Here is a 20,703-nt window from a genome sequence, read left to right on the forward strand (position 1 = left end):
CCTCTCCCACACAAATCTCCACCCCACATTTTCAGGCATTCCAACCCAAGACATACCACAAAGAAACCTCAATTAATTCTGAAAAGTAGAAATAGTATAGATGACGATCTCTGAGAATAATGCAATAAAACTGCAATCAATAACAAAACTAGAAAACCAGTCACTAGCACTTAAATATTAAAAAAAAAAGTTATTGGGTTAAGAAGGAAATGTGAACAAATTGCAGAATATTTTTAAAAGAATAACATTCTAGAATTATCAGAACCCATAGGATAGAGCAAAAACAGTGCTCAAAAAATGTATGGCCTTATATATTTACATTAGCAAACAAGAATAAATGAAAGTAAATATTCAACTGAAGAATTAAATAGACTCTGAAGATTGAAATAGAAATTAATAAATTAATGTGGAATTAATAAATGAATACAAGAGTATTTTTTTGGAAAAGAAAAGTAAGAAGCAATAAAATAGATTGAATCTTTAGCTTACCTAATTAAGAAAGTAGAAAGCACAACTATACAAAATAACAAGTAAGTGACAATAAACATAGACACAGGGGAAAAAAATCGTGGCAGAATACTTAGTTCAACTCTGCAAATAAATTTGAAAGCCTGGATGAAATAGATCATTTTCTAGGAAAATTATGAGGTACCAAAACGCCCTCCAGAACAAATAGAAAATTAAAATGATTTGCCAAAAAGGTATCTTTGCAATAAATACTAGGCCAAATTCAGATGAGTGCTACCACATCAGTAAAGAGCAGATAGATTCAATCTCATTAAAACTACTGTAAAACATGGAAAGAGAAGATTTTTTCCAAATATTTTTGGAAGAAATGAATCAATCTCTTACTAATGTAGAAATTCCAGATAAAATATTAGCAAATAGAATTCAGCAGCACATCAAAAAATAATATATCACACCAAGTGGAGTTTATTCCAGTGATGCAAGGATAATTCAATACTAAGAAAATTATTTAAAATTGTATTAATAGATTTATGATGAAAAATCATATGATAGTTTATATGGATGCTAAAATGGATTTAAGACAATTTGGTTTCCATTCTTATAAGAAATAAAAATAAGATGAGTAGATAGTTACCTATATAAAACTATATTATATATTAATATATTAAGGTGTATTTTTTAGTATATTAAAATACAGCTCTCAACTCAAAATCTGGCGTAGTATTTCCTATGAAGTAGAGAGATTCCCACTAAAATCAGGAACAAGTTGAGTATGTCCATCAATATTACTATTTAATATTGTTCAGGAGGAACTTAATAATCAATTCAATAAGAAAAGAAAGAAATTAGAGGTATAAAAGTTGGAAAATAGGGAATTCCCTGGTGGTCCAGTGGTTAGGACTCTGTGCTCTCACTACTGAGGGCCTGGGTTCAATCCCTGGTCAGGGAACTAAGATCGCACATTCCATAAGCTGTGCAGTATGGCAAAAAAAAAAAAAAAAAAAATAGAAAATAGTAAAATTATCAATATTTGCAGACATTCAATTCCTGGAAGCTAAGGAGGAATCGGCTGAAAAACTCATAACAAATAAGAAATTTCAGTAAGCTTAATATATATTAACAATCTTTATGTATACAAGCAACAATCAGTACTAGAATCAGTGCCCCCCAAAAAGTTAAGAGGCCCAGGGAAAAAAAGATCTACAAAGAGAAAATTTTTAAATGATCCTCGGAAACACAAATAAAGACTTAACCAGCTGGAAGGGAGTACCATGGTCTTTGATTAGGAAGACTCAACGTTCTAAAATGTTAACGTGATTCAAATAAAATTTAACTTGATTTAAATAAAATTACGAGTAAAATGTTTAGGAGAAGGGGATCTAGACAAGCTCAATGTGAAGTTTATGTGAAAACCCAAACGAACAAAAATTACTAAGAAAAATCTGAAAAGAAAGATAATAGAAGGGAGATACCCCTACCGGATTATAACATTTATTATAAAGCCTCACTAATTAAAATATACTATAAAGCTTCACTAATAAGAAGACAGATGGAACAGAATAGAAAGTTCAGAACCTGACCTAAACACACATGAAATCAATGGGGAAAATATGGACTATTTAATAGGTGGTGGTGAGACAACTAAGATTGTATGTAATAATTTTCTAGATGGTTACAAATGGATAAAACATTTAAAACTGAAAAATAAAATCTTAAAAGTGGCAGAAAAATTCATGGTTTGAAAATGAGTATATATATATATATATATATAATATACATATATGTATATAAAATTGTGGAGAATGCTTTTTAAAGTATCACAGTAAATTTTAAAGTATCACACTAAATTCAAAAGTAAGGGCTTCCCTGGTGGTGCAGTGGTTGAGAGTCCGCTTGCCGCTGCAGCGGACACGGGTTCATGCCCTGGTCCGGGAAGATCCCACATGCCGCGGAGCGGCTGGGCCCGTGAGCCATGGCCGCTGAGCCTGCGCGTCTGGAGCCTGTGCTCCGCAACGGGAGAGGCCACAACGGTGAGAGGCCCCCGTACCGCAAAAAGAAAACAAAAACAAACAAAAAAAAAGTGAGAAAGGAAAAGATTCATTTAGTACATTAAAGTTTTTACATTTTTTTCCTAGGTATAAAATACTATAATTACTGTCAGAAGAAAAATACAAAATATGAAAAAGATTAGAAATACCCAACAGACAATTATAATTTCCCTAAAGTATAAATAACTCCTATAAATCACTAAGAAAAATAGAAAAAAAAAAGACAAAAGAAATATAATTATCTGTTAAGGCTGACGCTCAACTTCATTTTTAATAAGAGAAATGAAACTTTATAATATAGTGAAAAAAACAAACTACACTGAAAAACCAGATTGGTGTTTTGCCAGTGGTATGGAGAAACAAGTATTTTCCTATGTTCTTTGTGTAGGTGTAAATTGATATGATCTTGGAGAGAGGGAGAATTAAACAGCTTTCAAAATTACAGTTATACACACCCTTTGGTCCAGCAATTTCACTTCTAGGAATGTATCCTAGGGATGCAAAAATGTATATATGAGCACCATTATTTATTGCAACATTGCTTAAGCTGGCAAAAGATTGAGAACAACCCAAACATCTAGCTAGCCTGCTCTCAGCCCACAAAGCCAGGCATCAGGCTCCAGAGCTCTGTCCACCCAGGGTAAGAGCTACCTTCTACTTATGCACACATAGGCATGTATTCTCACAGGGAGAAATTAGAGACTCTTGTAGAAGCAAGCCTAGACTTTTATGATTTTTGTCAATCCTTTATTGTTGTCTTGTCTACACATAATTTAATTGCACTTTTACCCACCTGGCTTTATCAAATCCTTCCAAAGATTTCTAATCCAGTTTTAATAAAATAGGAACAACCCTCTTTATGCAGTTATATTTCATTATTTATGCAATAATTAATTATGTAACTAACCTGTTACAACAAATATAACACTTAGGAATAAATAGATCTGACAATTGGCATCAGCTCAACTGGTGGGAGTAGCTGTGCTCTGGCATGATGCTAAGTAGCCTGCCTGCTACAAGTATTCACCATCCAAGATAACAGTTGCAAATCTGAAAGACGGATTGGAGAGATTTGGTTAATCCAGCAAGTTGGTTAAGTGGTCATTTGCGAGAGTTTTTATTGCATTCTGACAATAAGTAAAGAGCAATCCATTATGTTCCAATATAAATAAAATCAGAGTAATCCTAATAAAAAATTACTTGCTAGTATCTTCACATTTTTATGTTATGACTGCTTTTTCTTCATTTATGACTTCCATATGAGCCCACATTCTTTCCAATATGTTGCAGGCTTTGGTCAGAGAGTTACAAAATGATGTCCATTCAATAAGGCGACAAATCAGAGAACTTAAAAAGGTGCAGAAAAACAGGGATGCTTGTAAAACCTCAACCCATAAAGCCCAGACCTTGGCAGCATCTATCCTGAACATTTCACGGTCAGATCTAGAGGAAATATTGGACACAGAAGATGAAGAAGTAAGATCACTTAAATATTTATTAATAATGGGCTTGTTACACATTGAATGTAAGTACATATTTTTGTTTTATAATTCTTAGAATTTCATCTTTAAGATAATATTAATGAAGGCAAGAATATTAGTGTACCAATGAAAGATATATCAAAAGTATTAACCAACTCAAAAAACCTTTAGAGAAATTTAACTATGTAATACAGAAGTAAGCCAGTACACATAACCTTTAGAACTGCTTGCTTGTTATTCAAGTCAGTTATCCTTTCCTGTCTCTTCCATTTTCTATAGTTCATCATGTATCTTTTAAGCTAGTATTTTTAATTAAGCCTGTTTGAATGGATTTAGTTAGCTGGGTCAGGATTGATTTGAGGATTTTTCGTCGTACATGAGATTTTTTAATGTAATGAATATATTGGCTTTTCTAGATAAATTCAAAGTTATTGTTGATCAAGTTATAGAAAAAGATATTTATTGCTTTAAGGTGGGGAAAATACTCCCATCTGAGTGAATTTATGTGCATATACATATAGGTCTTCAGTAGCATTTCTGTACCTCCTGAGGAGGGCACTGCATTTTTGATAGTTATTGCCTCATAAACAGCAGAATCTCATACACAGTCTTCCGTGAAACCTGTGGAGGATACTCAATCCTGTTCTATTGTGAAGTCTCTGAACTTTAATACATAAATATTAGATTTTTTATTGTTTAGAAAGATTAAGGAGATGATGGTACTCTTAGCTTCCCCATAAATATTTGCTCAATGACTAAATAAAATGATAGACTTAAATGTTTGTATGAGAACATCCTTCAGCACCCCTCCCCCATCAGTTTCTCAAAAAATTTCTGGAATAGAGCAGATCTACAACTTGTAAAAGTTTTTAAACTGCTAAGAATTCTTAGAAAAGAGGTCAAAGGAGTCCTGCAGAGATTATTTTCATCCTATGGGTAAATAGGATAGTGAATTATCAGTTTCCTATTTTCAGCACCTATGCCACAGTGTCTGTGAATTCTGAACTTTGAAGTACAAAAGCATTATGAAATACAGTATCAAATATAAGACACACAGGAAATAATAGTATCTGAGGCAAGGGTGTTAACTGTATCTTATTATGGACACTTAATTAAAATTTGATTGATAAAAAGAAACCTAACAAAAAATTAAGGTAGAGTCCTCCTCTGTTTCCTACAAGTTTTAAAACAAACAGACTTAGCAAAATCCCTCATGTGTATATGTGTGTATACATGTGTGTGTTCCAGATACATATTCTGGAAGACAGCATCACCGCCTTTGTGTGGTCTTAAAAGATGCCCTTACTGGGCTTACAGATTAGAAAAAAGAACCCCCTTTGAGTAGACAAATTGGAAAAAGTTGTCCCCTTTGAGTATATTAATTAGAAAAGGATCTCTCTTGTTAGTCCCAAAGAGTAGCTAGCACATTTCTGTGAAGAAATGGCACCCTGGCCTCTGGGCAGATGCAGTTTGGAGCCAGGGATGCCAAGCACCAAAATGTGCATACCACACAACCTTAAATGGAAGTCGTCCTGGAAGAAAACACACTGTTCTGTGAAGACTCAGTGCACACACCTGGATATATTTACTAGATTTAATTATAGATCGAGCTTATTTGGACTGATCCCTGCCTGCATCTTTCAGAGGTCTAAAGAGTTGAGTGACTTACCCAAGTAGAGCCCAAACCACCTGAATTTTATGCTTTAAGCTACATCGAACTCTTGTAAATTCACGTAAAACATTATGACAACCTATGCGAAGTACCTAGCCTGATACTTGGCATACAGTAAATTTCAACAAATGTTAGTTTTCCAAATCCTTCCCTTTTTGAAAAGCCCATTTTTTGCAAACCGAATCATGATTTTAACTGAATAATCAGTTGCACATGTGAATACATTATACTTTCAGAATATTTTACCTTGATAATTGATGCATTGAAAATATTTAGTGACTTAACAATACTTTAAGTTGGAGCGTTTCTTACCTATCAGCTAGTTATTGGATATTTTAAATGAGTAAGCATTTAAGTACACCAGAACCATGCATGTCCTATTTTGTCTGTGATTATAACAATTACTCCTTAATTATCTACTGATAAGTCAGAGTTTTGAGTATAAGGTTTTATGTCATCTTATGAGGGTTACTTATAAATGATTCTTCTATACAGCTCCATTTTCTTTTTCATTTTATTTTAATCACTTCCACCTCCACCTCAGTCCAGTGTGAGCTCCACTGTGAAGGCAGAAATAAAACATTCCTGAATTATATTATGAAATATAGAAATATAGCTTTATCTTCCACATGTAGGTAGATATTTATACATTAAAGAGCATCGATTTGAATATTCCCTACTTTGAAAGGACAGGCTGCTCTTTGCTGAATCTAATTCCACCAATATTTCTCTAGATTTATTCAGTATCTAACAGTATGATCAAGTTCATATAAATGAAATTAACAACAGTGTTTTTATTTTTTTCCTTCAGGAAATCGAAAGGACAAAGATCGATGCTGAAAATGACAAGGAATGGCTGTTGTACATTCAGAAACTTCTTGAAGGACAGGTATTTTGTTTTTCTACTTCATATATTAAAACTTGCAGATAAAAATTCCAAGCCGTACTTTTTTGTTACTAGATGCCTAATTTTTTGTAAACAGACACATTACTTCTGTTAGGTAAATAAGTATTCTAGTAGGTAGACAGGAAAGTTAACTCTCCATTTGTACTTTTGGACTTAACAAATGAAGCAAATGCCTTGGGAAGGAGCCAACATGGGTTTTAGCAAAGGCATTAATTAAATTATTGAGTCAACCTCTATGCTTGCTAGACTGAAAAGGATCCATTCTCTCAGCCCTCTTAGGAAAAGAGATTGTTTATTATGTGTCTTTAAAGTTAGTAGTTGATATGGACACCTGAGGAGTTCATGGGTTTCAGTGACCTTTTACTATGGACCTGTTTCCAGTCAATTCATGTTTTCCTCACAGCCAGACAGCTGTTTATTACTGTGTCTTCCTGCATTCTCTACAATATTTTCTACTGAGACCTCGAGCAGCTTGTTAGTGGGAAGTAAATATTGATTTGGCATCCTGTCAATGCAGAAAGAATGAAAAAATTTCCACCAGAGGCCCCTCAAACATTTTCCTATCGACATTTTCTGGGCCGAGTGGAAAGCTGCATAGAGGATGACAAGGCCAAGATGAGCTGAAATCCCTGAGGGGTCTATTGAGACTGCTGCTGTGACCTGTGTGATACTTTTTCTTCCCTTTCAAGTATTTTTTTAATACACATATAGTCTGTTGGGATGTGCCCCTCTTGTAAGTGATCAGGGCAGTTTATTGGCAGGTGAGAGCCCTGCTTTTCTAGTCATAGCCAACTTTTGTTTTGATATCACTGACAGCATGTAATATATTCCAAAACTTTTTCATTATAGTTCTTTTTGCTCAACTTAATTGTTGTCTGTTTTTAAAATGAACTGGATTAAAAACAGCTTAAATATATTTCTCAAAATAGCAAAAAAAAAATTTGTTCTGTGAGTGCAGTATCTATGTTTTTGGAAAAGTCAAGAATAAGTAAATAATATATGAACTATTATTCATATTCTTAGTACCCATTTTATATATTTTTGAAACATTATCTGGAAACACTATTACTATCAATAGTAATAGAAGGTGATGGGCACTCTTTTGCCTCAAGTTGTTGAAGTGCAGATGTGCAGGTGCTGGGCAAAGCCTTCTTGCTTTTGAGAAGAAAGGCCATTTCTCAATCATGTTGCATTCCCAGCTCCCAGCCCAGTGCCTGGCACATCAAAGGAGTTCAGTAATGATTGTTACAGGTTATTTTTTTAAACGTGAAAGTTATAAAAATAAACTTTGTAGTGGATTTTTTAACATTCAACTTGTAAGTATGACCTTTTAATATGGAAGTTTTATCGTCAATTATGAACATAAAAATAACAAATCAATATGTATAAATCTTTATTAAATTTTACTAAAGCTCTATTGACACCAGATCTGAGTTTTTGACTAACACATGTAGATATACATATATACATTCTATATTATCTGGATGTATGCTTATTCTGTCCAGTTATTGTAAAAAAAAATCCTGTTGCAAATGGCATTAGACTGCTTAATACTGCAGTTTGATATAGTGCCTTTTTGTGCCACTGAGCCTGGACTCTAGAATATAATTGCCTGGCAGTATTGATTTAATTGCCCAGGTTTATTTGTGGACTCCTAATTATTGACTGGAGGTAAATTTAATGGAGCAGCCTCTATGAACACTGGGAAACCGCTGCTGTTGCTGTTATACATAATGAACTGCACCATGTGCCTTTAGAGTATTTGTCAAGTTAATTTTATTCCACTGTGACAGTATGATAACATTTAAAAAGTCGAAGACTTTTTATTTTTATTACTGACAGAGGTGGTTTTGCTGATGCCTTTGAATTCTGTGAGAAAAAAAAATAGGGACTTCATTGGTTGCACTTGAATGTCACTTTATAATTACACCCAAGAGAAAAATCTATAAAATAGAAAACATCTTTTTTTTATCCTACTTTTCTTCTTTCTCAATTCTAGCAATTATATTTGTCCTGAATTTTAGAAAAGGTTTTCTTTGTCCACCAGCTTTTGGGAGTCTAAATTATGCTCACAGGATTGTGAGGGCAAAAGTATAAATATGTTCATTCATTTGTTTTGTTTAGTTTATGGCATGCAGCTCCGTGTACCTGAGGTTACACGATCTTGAAGCTGTGGAATAATTGAGCGCATTCCCTGAAAAGAACCCTAATTAATTCAGTATTTATATTTGATGATTAAAATATTTTGAAAATAAAATTATAAGAAAACTTCCCTTTTATGTCCTCCCTCTGTGTTGGGTGGTATATGTAATGGAATTCTGACATCATAGGAGTGAATCTGTCCTTGTGGTTTTATCTTTTGTTTAAGGATTCGGCCACAGAACTATTTTCTCTTAAAGAAAATTTTCTCTACATTCATTGGATTAAAATTTATATAAATAAGATATTTACCAGAAAATAAAAAGCTGTCCTGCCATGTGGCAATATGGGCCCACACAATAATATACCTACTGATACTGTTAGCCAGAAATGCATGAGAATTAAAAGGTCTAAAACCTTAACTTATCTATATTTAACACAGAATGTAATATTTGTCCTCCTTTCAAGTGGTCCTGATACAATTGGTAATTTTAAGTGTTTGATCTTTATCTGCATCTAACCTTTGTCCCCACAGATTTCTAATAATAAGAATCACACTTAAAAAAAGTTGTTCTAATACCTACTTTCATTTTTTATGGCATAGCTGCCTTTTAATTTCTTTGAAGATTTTTACTTGTATTAATTCCTCTTTTTGCATTATTACATTTTTTAAAACTTACAGTTTATGGCAGAGACAAGCAAGCAAATTAATGATTATAATAGGGTGGGAGAACCACCCAAAATTAGCTTTTCTGTGTTTTAGGACATGGGAGAAAAAAAAACAGAAATAGGAAAAGTAGACTGGGACTAAACAATAAACACCTTTGAGCAGGAAAGGGATGTAATCAGAGTTGTGCTTTAGAAAGATACATGAGATCAGCATGTAGGATGGTTTGAAAGGATAAGAGACTGGGAGCAAGAAGGTAGTCAAGGCAAAAGGAAGTGGGGGCCTGCATGTACCCTCACTATAAAAATAGGAAGGACGAGATAGATGTGACCCACTTTATAGAAACTGAATTCATAGCAGTACTGAGATTAGATGAAGGGGTCAGAAAGCAGAAACCAAAGAGAGGTGAGTTTAATACCTTATATGATGAGAAAGATAATGATACCTTTAAAAGTTTTAGGGATCAAAAGAGGTAGATCAGATTTGGTAGAGAGAGATGTCAGTGATTGAAGCCATAAAAAATTCAGTTGATACATGTCAATAACAGTATTCAGGGACTCACAGTTTTTCATTAGTTCATTCCAACCTGCTGTGCGGCTTTTCTCAGTGAAATCTAACCATTTAAGAACACATTTCAAACTCTTACAACTCAACAACGAAAGAAAAGAAACTGATCTGAATAGTCATTTCTACAAGAAGATATACAAATAGCCAATAAGCACATGTACGTATGCTCAACATCAGTAGCCATTAGGGAAATGCAAACCAAAAACCAAAATGAGATACCACTTCATACCCAGTAGGATGGCTATAATCAAAAGGACAGACAATAGCAAGTGTTGGTGAGGATGTGGAGAAATTAGAACCCTTATACATTGCTTGTGAGAAGGTAAAATGGTGCTACCCTTGTGGAAAACAGTCTGGCAGTTCCTCAAAAAGTTAAAAGTAGAGATTATATGACCCAGCAGTTACACACTTAGGTATATACCCAAGATAAGTAAAAACATATGTCCATATAAAAACTGCTACATAAATGTTCATAGCAGCTCAATGACAGTTCATAATAGCTCAAAAGTGGAAGGAATCCAAAGGTCCATCAACTGATGGATGGATAAACAAAACATGGTATTTGCATACATGAAATATTATTCAGCCATGAAATGGAATGAAGTACTGATAGTGCTACAACCTGGAAGAACCTTGTACACCTTATGCTACGTGAAAAAAGCCATACACAAAAGGTAACTTGCTGTATGATTGCATTCTATGAAATGTACAGAATAGGCAAATCTATCAAGACAGAAAGTAGGTTAGTAGTTGCCAGGGGATAGGGGAAGAGGGACCATGACTGCTAATGGGTATAGGGTTTCTTTTGGGGTGATGAAAATGTTCTGGAATTAGATGAAGGTGATGTTCTGGAATTAGATGAAGGTGATGGTTGTACAACTTTGTACAACCAATGAATTATACATTTTAAAATGGTGAACTTTACGTTATGTGAATTATATCTCCATTTAAAAAATGAATTCCTTAATATGAGGCACAGTGAAGAAGAATAAAAAGAATACCTTTTTATTTTTAAGTAAATCCAATTAAGTTCTTTTTTTTAGCAGCCAGAGACTATTTATTTTTTAATTTTTTTAATTAGAAAAATTTAATTTTCAAAATTTATTTTTGGCTGCGTTGGGTCTTCATTGCTGTACATGGGCTTTCTCTTGTTATGGCAAGTGGGGGCTACTCTTCATTGCGGTGCATGGGCTTCTCATTGCGGTGGCTTCTCTTGTTGCGGAGCACGGGCCCTAGAGCACGGGCTTCAGTAGTTGCGGTGCACGGGCTCAGTAGTAGTGGCGCATGGGCTTAGTTGCTCAGCAGTATGCGGGATCTTCCCAGACCAGGGGTCGAACCCGTGTCCCTTGCACTGGCAGGCAGATTCTTAACCACTGCACCACCAGGGAAGTCCCCAATTAAGTTCTTATATCTCATGTGCTATGTCCCCCACCATTAGCAGGGACTGCATTAAATGCATTTGAATTTGAATTTCTGTCTACTGGCCATAACTATGAATAAATGAGGTAAATTATTTTATTTCATACTTAATATGTTTCCTTTCAATTGACAAAGAAGGAGCTGTCCCTCTATCATACTCTAGCTGATATTACTTTCTCATATATGCAAACAAAAAGGAGTCAGTTATTTATACTCTGCCCTCTAAGAGGTATTGTTTATTTGTTCTGTCCATTCTGATCCTCAAAATTAAAATTATAGTAAGGATCACTTAGTTTTGTTTTCAGGCCTTAATAATACCTGAAACAGTCTTTTGTACTTGTGATTTTATAAAGGAAGTGGAAAGAATTAGTGGAGATAAAATTGAACCCAAGCTGTGAAATCCATTTTTAAAATGTGTATTGAGTGTCTACTGCATGTAAGGTAATGTTTCAGGTTTGGTGCTATAGCAGTGAACAAGAGACAAAAATCACTACCCTCATGGAGCTTACATCTCTGGTGATGGAGGGCAATGAACAAATAGTTAAAATATATAAACTATGAAAGTTTTTAAACAATTAACTTGAACAGAATTATGGGTATGTATATTAAAATATGTATACTTGTATAAAACAAATAATATACAGTTATAACCACAATATGGTTCTTTACTAGGATTTATATAAAAAACACTTAGCCAGAAATGGCTACAAAATGTGTCTTGATCTTGTTTTGTTGTTGCCTTATTCTATGTTGTTTGTTAATCCTTTTCTAGATTTCATTCAGTCCATTTTCATCCACTTTGTGTAGATCATTTTCTTGTATTGGGACCATATCAAAAATTCTTTCTGCCTTCAGTTGTTGATAATTGAAAGTATAGACTTTGATCGATGTTTTTTCTTTAGCTTTAGATATCCCTGTTCCTATTAGTTGTTTCAGATCTTGCAAACGGTGAAATTTTAAATGGCTCTTTCCCCAGTGCCCTTTCTGCAAAATATGCTTACCTTCTATAGATGCTTTGCAATATGGCAGTGAGAAGGTTTTATAAATCTCCCTGGCTTTTGTAAATAGAATAACTTCCAGTCTGAAGGTTAACAGAAAGTTTCTCTTTACAGCCCTGAAGACATTTACTCTTTTGCTTTCAGTGTTGCACTTACAACACACTGATAACACGCACATACTGCAAACCCCCACACTCACTCTCTCCACACACGTAAACCCACACAGTCACCCACATACACTTACTCCTCACATCCAACTGAAGTAGCAAAAGTTAAAAATTCTCCATTCAGAGCCTTACTGGGATTTCTTTTTTTAATTTAACAAATTAAAGCCTACTTTCATGATACCAGAAAAAAGACATGTCATTAAAGTTAAAAGGTAAATTTTATGTGTATTTTACCACTATAAAAAACTGCAGGGGGCGGGCTTCCCTGGTGGTGCAGTGGTTGAGAGTCCACCTGCCGATGCAGGGGACACGGGTTCGTGCCCCGGTCCGGGAAGATCCCACATGCCGCGAAGCCACTGGGCCCGTGAGCCATGGCCGCTGAGCCTGCGTGTCCAGAGCCTGTGCTCCGCAACGGGAGAGGCCACAACAGTGAGAGGCCCGCGTACCGCAAAAAAAAAAAATTGGGGGGAAATGAAAGGAAAACAAATTATAGCCTTCACCAAAGTTTAAGAATAGCAGATATAGACTTCAATATTCAGCTGAACACCAAGACAGATAAATAGGTAGAAGGATAGATAGATAGATAATGTGCCAGAAATATAAACAACATTTAGGAAACTTAGCTCACAATTCAATGCCAGTTTTAAATTATAAATAAATTGTTCTTTCTGATACCTTGCTTGGTTATTTTAACAAGTTCAATCTTTTAATTACAAGATAGTAGAGTGGGTGTATAAATATTTATTTATTACAAATTTTCCATCTTTAATTTTATAATAATCAGACTATATTAGTTTCTTACTAAACTCAAAATCTCACTGAATCATATCCTTTGTTAAAGCAGGTATAATACATAAAATTTAATATCTTTACTTTGAGTACAGCTCTGCTAAAGTCAATTTTTATTTTTACATTTTATTTTATTTATTTTATTTTTTAACATCTTTATTGGAGTATAATTGCTTTACAATGGTGTATTAGTTTCTGCTGTATAACAAAGTGAATCAGCTATACAAAATATACAAGCAGCTCAATAACAAAAAAACAAACAACCCAATTCAAAAATGGACAGAAGACCTAAATAGACATTTCTCCAAAGAAGATATACAGATTGACAACAAACACATGAAAGGATGCTCAACATCACTAATCATTAGAGAAATGCAAATCAAAACTACAATGAGAGGCCACAACAGTGAGAGGCCTGCGTACCGCAAAAAAAAACAAACAAAAAACACTACAATGAGGTATCACCTCACACCGGTCAGAATAGCCATTATCAATTTTTATTTTAAAAGCAGTATCTTTTGGTAATAGTTTTCAAACCAAAAATAAGAATGAAAATGGTTAAAATGTTAATCTTGTCCTTTAGATTTAAAGAGGTACTCTTATTTCAATTTTTTTCTTTCAATACAAAACTTTTCAGTTTTATACTATTAAGAGCACATTCCAGTTAGTGCTAATGCTATAAATTATCTGTATGTTTCAAACTTATGGACTTGAGGCTTTGTTATTCTTCCAACATAGCTCTCCAACATCTGCAACTATCATTCATATCTTACCTTTATACAGAAACACCTCTAAATGAAGCCATTTATTGTGAGTGATAAGTTTGAGGTTGTGTCACTGGCACACCACTTTCTAAAGGCAAACATCTGTAGGCATTTACATATAAGAGAAGCCTAAAATCTGAAGTCAGGGGAAGTCCTTCCAGTAAGAGAAGTCACCTTTGGCAACAGGGACAGCCAGCATGACCAGGAAGACCCACTTTAAGATTACAGTATAGACCAAGCAAAACTCACAGTTATTCCGATGCCCTAATTAAATTCCCATTCCAAGAAATCTCATGCAGTATCAGCTCTTCCCCTGTCCATTTTTCCCCTTGTGCTGAAGAGTTCAAGCTTGTGTAACTGCAATGACATAACTAAGAGTATCACTTCTTTTTTATGCAAGAGAATAAAATTATGCAGAAAGTCCAGCGGACTTTCTGGACTTCATAGGCCCCGGCACATGCCATCCGAGATGAAACCCAAGGCAGCGTAATTGTTGGGTTTGTTGTTTCACGTATATTTGATGGGGCAAGTGAGAAAAGATCTCTGCTGTTGGCTAGTCAGGTTGCCACTTCAATCCAAATCCAAAATCCTGTCAGTAAAAGAACGGTTGTGCTTTCTTCTGTATCTGAGGGAGTTCCCTCCAGAATGCAGAGAGAGAGAAAGGAACAGACTCTATGCTGCCTGTACGAAATAAACCTGCACTTAATCTAGACTCTAAAAAGTTCAGATTTCCTCATCTTCTTAGTGTTTTTAAAACATTTTGCAGTTCTAAAAAATATGGCAAACAAATAAGCAAACAATGCAAATTTTTAAAGCACTTCCTGAGGCATTTTATGTATTAAATATAGTTTCAGTGGTAACTCTATCTACTCTATATCTGTATGCTGAGAATTGCTATTCATATGGTACCATAGGATTTCGAAGAGCTTTCTTGAGTCACTGTAGATTAAATTATATTCCACTTAGTCTTCAGATTAACTATAATTTATGAGATTTAAGTTATTGATAATCTATGATATACATGATTACTCTCAATTAACTAAAAATAACCAATTAACTAAAAATCCCATTTTTTAACCTTTCTCAAAAAACAAAACTTTTTGTTAATTCATCCTTCACTAATCAGAAATTTTTATCTGTACTATGAAAAAAGTTTGTGAAAAATGAATAGTGTAAAATTGGTAAGAGAGGCTATTTTCAAAACCAAGGCTGTTAGTGTATTTATTATTTAAATATGTATTGAGTCTGCTCCATAACTAAGGAACTATTTGTAAAATAGAAAGGAGATCTACTAAAAAATTTGGTTAACAGTTACTTTGCTATTTTATTCATTTGAAAACAATAAGTATATTTTATGAAATAAGTATGTTTTGTTAAATGTTTATTTTTTTAATTTATTTTTTTCAAGTATAGTTGACTTACAGTGTTGTGATAATTTCTGCTATACAGCAAAGTGATTCAGTTATACACACATATATATACATTCTCTTTCATATTCTTTTCCATTATGATTTATCACAGGATATTGAGTATAGTTCCCTGTGCTATACAGTAGGACCTTGTTGTTTATCTTATGAAATGTTTTATAATTCTGACTTTTTCTTAGTCTTCTTCTAACTTTGTTTTAATTATTAACTGTTCCATCATAAATTATATTAATTTTATATTATTACAGAATTACAATTGATCCTTATATATTAAAAAAAAATTTTTTAAGACCAGTTTGAAAGCTGGTTGCCAATGAACTACAATTCATAAACAGAAAGTAGAACACTGGGTTTAGAGGGGGAAAAAGTAGGAATCTTTGTATTTAAAAGGAAAATAGAAAAGTTGGATTAAAATAGATAAAGAACCATCTCCAACTACCTTGTAAGATATATGAACTTTTGTCTAATGTTATATAAAGGCAGATACTAATCTTTTTCTGACCTATTTGTAGAGAAAAATAGAAGAACCTACAAGGGCAGATGGATGTGCACAAATCATGCATCTTGATTAAAGGATGGGTTGCTTTTTGAAATGCATGAAGTGTTAGGCTCTGTATGAAGCTTAAAAGAAGCTTACAATCCAATATAACAGGTTTGACAAACAGTTGTGTTTAACTGTGGGGCTTTTCATTTTTATTGGGAGCCTGAGGAAAAGAATAAAAGGGGTTGTCAGCAATAAATTAGTAAATGGACCTCATGTTCCACTTTGGAGGCTTCCTGGAAGAGAGATTCTTCGAGATAAGAAGAAGCCAAATGTCCAAGTACACGACATGCTGAAATTGTTCTGATCACAAGATAATAAGAGTAGGTTTAGTTTTTAACTTGAAAATGAACTGTGCAAATAAGATGATTAATGTCAGTACATTGTGGCCTGGTAAAAGTGCTGTGACATTATTATACAGGAAATCATAGAGCCAGCATGTTTCCCAAAGTGTATTCCATGGACCACTAGTTCCACATGATAAATAGACTATGAGAAAAGTGCGGACAAATGAATTTAGAAACAGAGTATTACATTGCCCTCTTGGAGAAACACAGTACCATTAGTACCTTAAAGTCTCTAAGAGATCCTGAAATAAAATAACATTTTAAAGTTTGGTTTCTTTCCCAAACTTATTTGATCAGAGAACCCTTTTTTCTTAGAACAACTTTTTTAAACACTCATTTCTGCTTTTGCTTCTACCAGGAAGAGATGGGAGGTTATTCTCATCTTGTTTCTTTGCTCTTTTGTTGGAATGCATATGGTACTGAGTGCCATAGTCAAAATAAAAGAAAGTTACCTGGTAGTTGTGCCTTGGTGTGTGTGAGTATTCCTTTAACATCTAATGTTAATGCCCTGAGAATTTAAATTGTCTCATTTGTAAAACTGGCAGTTTCACCAAATATAACTGTTTTCTGCATCCCAGAGGGCAATCTTCTCAAAGTAAGGATTTGCAGTGAGTATCATTATCTTCCAGAAGGGAATCTAATATATTTTTTCCTTGATTCTATGATGCATTTCCTCACGTTTTCACATTTCTGAAATTGAAATGCCTATGCAATTTGTGTATATTTAATGTGATAGGTTTCTTTTTTCCAGAAAAAGCTGTTTTTAAGTCAATGTGGGTATCTTATATTCACCTGTATCTTAAGAAGTGAAGAAATGTGATATTTTTGTATCTTATGCTTTATTTAGTGGTAAGTTTCAAGTAGGACAAATGTCTAAAACTCTTGACATAGACTATAGATAGAGTCTATCCTGACATAGACTCAGAGTATCTTAAGGAGAAGTCAATTTATTATAAATATAAGAAGGAAGTTAAGCTAGAAAGCTACTTAAGATATGAGGCAATTCTATGGACCAACACCGGTCTCTATATTTTCTCCATGGCCTGCATAATCTGTTTGTGCCTTTTGGGCCTGTTTCACTGCCCAATCTGTTTCACTGCCACTGGCCAGTCTTTTCTCTGTTTCCCAGTTTGCATTCAGAAAAGAACCATTATGCTGGGTTTAGCTAAATATAACAGCTGAGCATAGCTGATCTGAGCACAGCTGAACAACTCACACAGCGGACATCAGGCTGATTTTGCTCAGGTGCTGACCAGTGTTGCTGTCTGTCGGTGGTTGTCCTAGCACAAAGAAGGGCCTGACTCTACATCCCTGTAGGGAAGGGGACTGGGCTTGATAAGGATTCTCGTTAATATATTCAGGGAGACAAAAGTAGTCTTTACTGGTTAATCAAAAAGACAATTCCAAAAATAACTTAATGAACTTCTTGATTGTTATAAACCTTTTATATGAAACTAGATAGCTAGGAAGGAGGATAAAAGGAAGTCGGTAGGCTTTGGGAGGTAACTGGGCAACATTTAGGATTTTCTTTCACTTATAACCCATAAGTGTATTGTGTGAGTTCTACGGGCACCTCAGTGAAGCACAGGGAACGATAAAACTTTACCAGAAAAGTTATATAAATTATGAAATTTAAAAATGTAATCTATATTTCATAAACTTAGCAGTTTGCAACATGTGTATTACACTTTGATATGCCAAACTTTTCTATAACAACTTAATCAATGGATATACTTTTGCCATTTTTTTTCCTCTGAAATTTCACCCTACAATTCTTGAGATGTTCAGCTCTAACACAGACAAGTGTATTGATAGTTCTTTCTCACTCTTTTATGAGTGATGAACATACAGTACTACTGTGGGCCTCTGGGCCCTAGAGAAGACTGTAACCTGCTATTGATCAGCTGACTGAAGATAAATGGCTTAACTGCTTGTATTGCAGATTACAACATTAACATGGTCAGTAAACCATGAATTGTTCAATAAGGCGTTTATCTTTTTTCATTTTACTTCTGCTCCTTTATCATTTTTATTATAAAAGACAAAATTACCCACACTAACCAACAAGATCAGTTGAAAAGAGACCCAGTAGGGTACCATTATGGGTGCAAAGTTGCAGACAGCTGAGTTCTAATGGTTTAATGATATTTAGTATATATTTCTGAACTGAAGAAAATATAGAGTTTTCATCTTTTTTTCTGTGTTTCTTTTACAGCTTCCTTTGGCCACATATTTACTAGAAGCAGTACTGGAGAAAATAAATGAAAAAAAGAAACTAGTTGAAGAATATTTTGCAATTTTGAAAGATATTAGATGATATTATGATTAAGAACATTTTTTCAAACGTGAAAACTTTATGTGGTGTGATCGGAAAACATGCATCGCAGTCCTGATAACAGTATCTGCTCCAACTATCAATAGTCAGGGTCAATACCAAAATAGAAGTCTGTGAAACCAATTAATTGCTGCACAAGTGAAACTAATTAAGTGCACAGCCATTTAGAAGGAAATAGTGTAGCATTTGATTGTTGAATACAAATATTGCCACAAATCAATGCAAACTTGAAAATGATATTCTTTCCAGTACATTAGAAGGAATTAGAACAAGCTTGGCATACACAAATTGGTCTGAATATCAAAAGAAAAAAATGTGAACTGAGGATTTAATGTTCTGAGTTTTATAAAGAAACTACACTTTTTATGTAAACCTGCTATAAATGGCCTTAAATCACCTGATAAGCAACACATTTGTATTGTAAGCAAATATAAAGTAAAGCATTATCATATTATATTAAGGATGAGCATTTAATGAAATAAATGGTGTGGTCCAATTGTATCTATTATCAGTCTACTGGATTATATAGGAGATATTGTATTTTCCTAGAACAGTTCAGCAAAAATAAAAGCATTTTCTCCTTTGCTCCCTCTTTTTTTTTTTTTTAACTCACAGTATTTTGTGTGGTCATATAAATTAGCAAGGGCCACAAACCCAGTGTATTAGTTAGGCTAGTCCTCACAGTGTGCTAATTAAATTAAATTCTTAACAATGGGCATCCATCCTTATTTAGATTCCCGAACATTCCCAAGCCATTTCTCGTCTTTCTGTGTTGCTGCCACACCTGACTTTTTGGTTCTTCCAATTCACCAGACTTGTGCCTGCCTCCAGCCTTTGCCCTTGCTGTTCTCTTTGTAGAATACCCTGTACTCTTTTCTTATGACTGGCTCCTGCGTATCATTCAGGTTTGCATTACATATTTCCTCAAAGAAGCATTCCCTGGCCATCTTGCTATTAATTTCCTTTATAACACAAAAGCATCTTTTACCTCTTCACTTACTTATTTTCTTGTTTTCCCCCCTCCCCTGCTTTAAAATATAGATCCCGGGCTTCCCTGGTGGCGCAGTGGTTGAGGGTCCACCTGCCGATGCAGGGGACACGGGTTCGTGCCCTGGTCTGGGAAGATCCCACATGCTGCGGAGCGGCTGGGCCCGTGAGCCATGGCCGCTGAGCCTGTGCGTCCGGAGCCTGTGCTCCGCAACGGGAGAGGCCACAACAGTGAGAGCCCCGCGTACCGCAAAACAAAACAAAATAAAATATAGATCCCATGAGGTTAAGGCAGGGGTTGGCAAATCATGACCCACAGGCCAAATCTGGCCTGCCACCTGTCTTTGTGTGGCCTATAGTAAGCTAAGAATGATATTTACATTGTTAAATGCTTTAAAAACAAAAAGAATTATATTTTGCAGCATGTGAAAGTTATATAAATTCAAGTTTTAGTGGCTATCAATAAAGCTTTATCGGAACACAGCTACGCTCATTCGTTTTAGTACTGTTTATGGCTGCCTTCACACTACAGTAGTTCAGGTTAGTACTCTCACAGGGACCATATGTAGTGTGCTCACCACTTTGCAGGACTGCAAGTCACAGTGACACAGTTACAACTTGACAACATTTTGTGTCACAAACACTACGATACTGCAATTTTTTTAGTACCAGTGCATACCCATCATGTAAAAATAAAAAGAGAAAAATGGCTGTCAAATGTCACACTTTTTTTTTTTTTTTTTTTTGTGGTACGCAGGCCTCTCACTGTTGTGGCCTCTCCCGTTGCGGATCACAGGCTCCGGACGTGCAGGCTCAGTGGCCATGGCTCACGGGCCTAGCCGCTCTGCGGCATGTGGGATCTTCCTGGACCGGGGCACAAACCCATGTCCCCTGCATCGGCAGGTGGACTCTCAACCACTGCGCCACCAGGGAAGCCCCAAATGTCACACTTTTAATCACAGTGAAGTGTGGATTATTTT

At 34.8% G+C, this 20,703-nt stretch overlaps 1 protein-coding gene across 9 annotated transcripts in view; it reads left to right on the forward strand.

Moving 5' to 3' along the window:
• Positions 1-19,321, forward strand: part of CNTLN (centlein) — a 328,812-nt gene extending 309,491 nt beyond the window's left edge. For 8 of the 9 annotated variants that reach the window (XM_027105917.1, XM_027105925.1, XM_027105918.1 and 5 more), the window contains 3 exons: positions 3,807-3,992; positions 6,481-6,558; positions 18,617-19,321. In XM_027105917.1, coding sequence (XP_026961718.1) covers positions 3,807-3,992; positions 6,481-6,558; positions 18,617-18,718 — 366 coding nt within the window. In that variant the 3' untranslated portion in view covers positions 18,719-19,321. Of the gene's footprint in view, positions 1-3,806; positions 3,993-6,480; positions 6,559-16,025 lie in introns of all 9 variants that reach the window. The other variant, XM_027105920.1, reaches the window with a different exon arrangement.
• The last annotated feature ends 1,382 nt before the right edge of the window (positions 19,322-20,703 follow it).

This window comes from Aethalodelphis obliquidens, unplaced genomic scaffold (assembly GCF_003676395.1).
Source record: "Aethalodelphis obliquidens isolate GAN/ISIS:26980383/991018 unplaced genomic scaffold, ASM367639v1 scaffold7, whole genome shotgun sequence".
Lineage (NCBI taxonomy): Eukaryota > Metazoa > Chordata > Mammalia > Artiodactyla > Delphinidae > Aethalodelphis > Aethalodelphis obliquidens.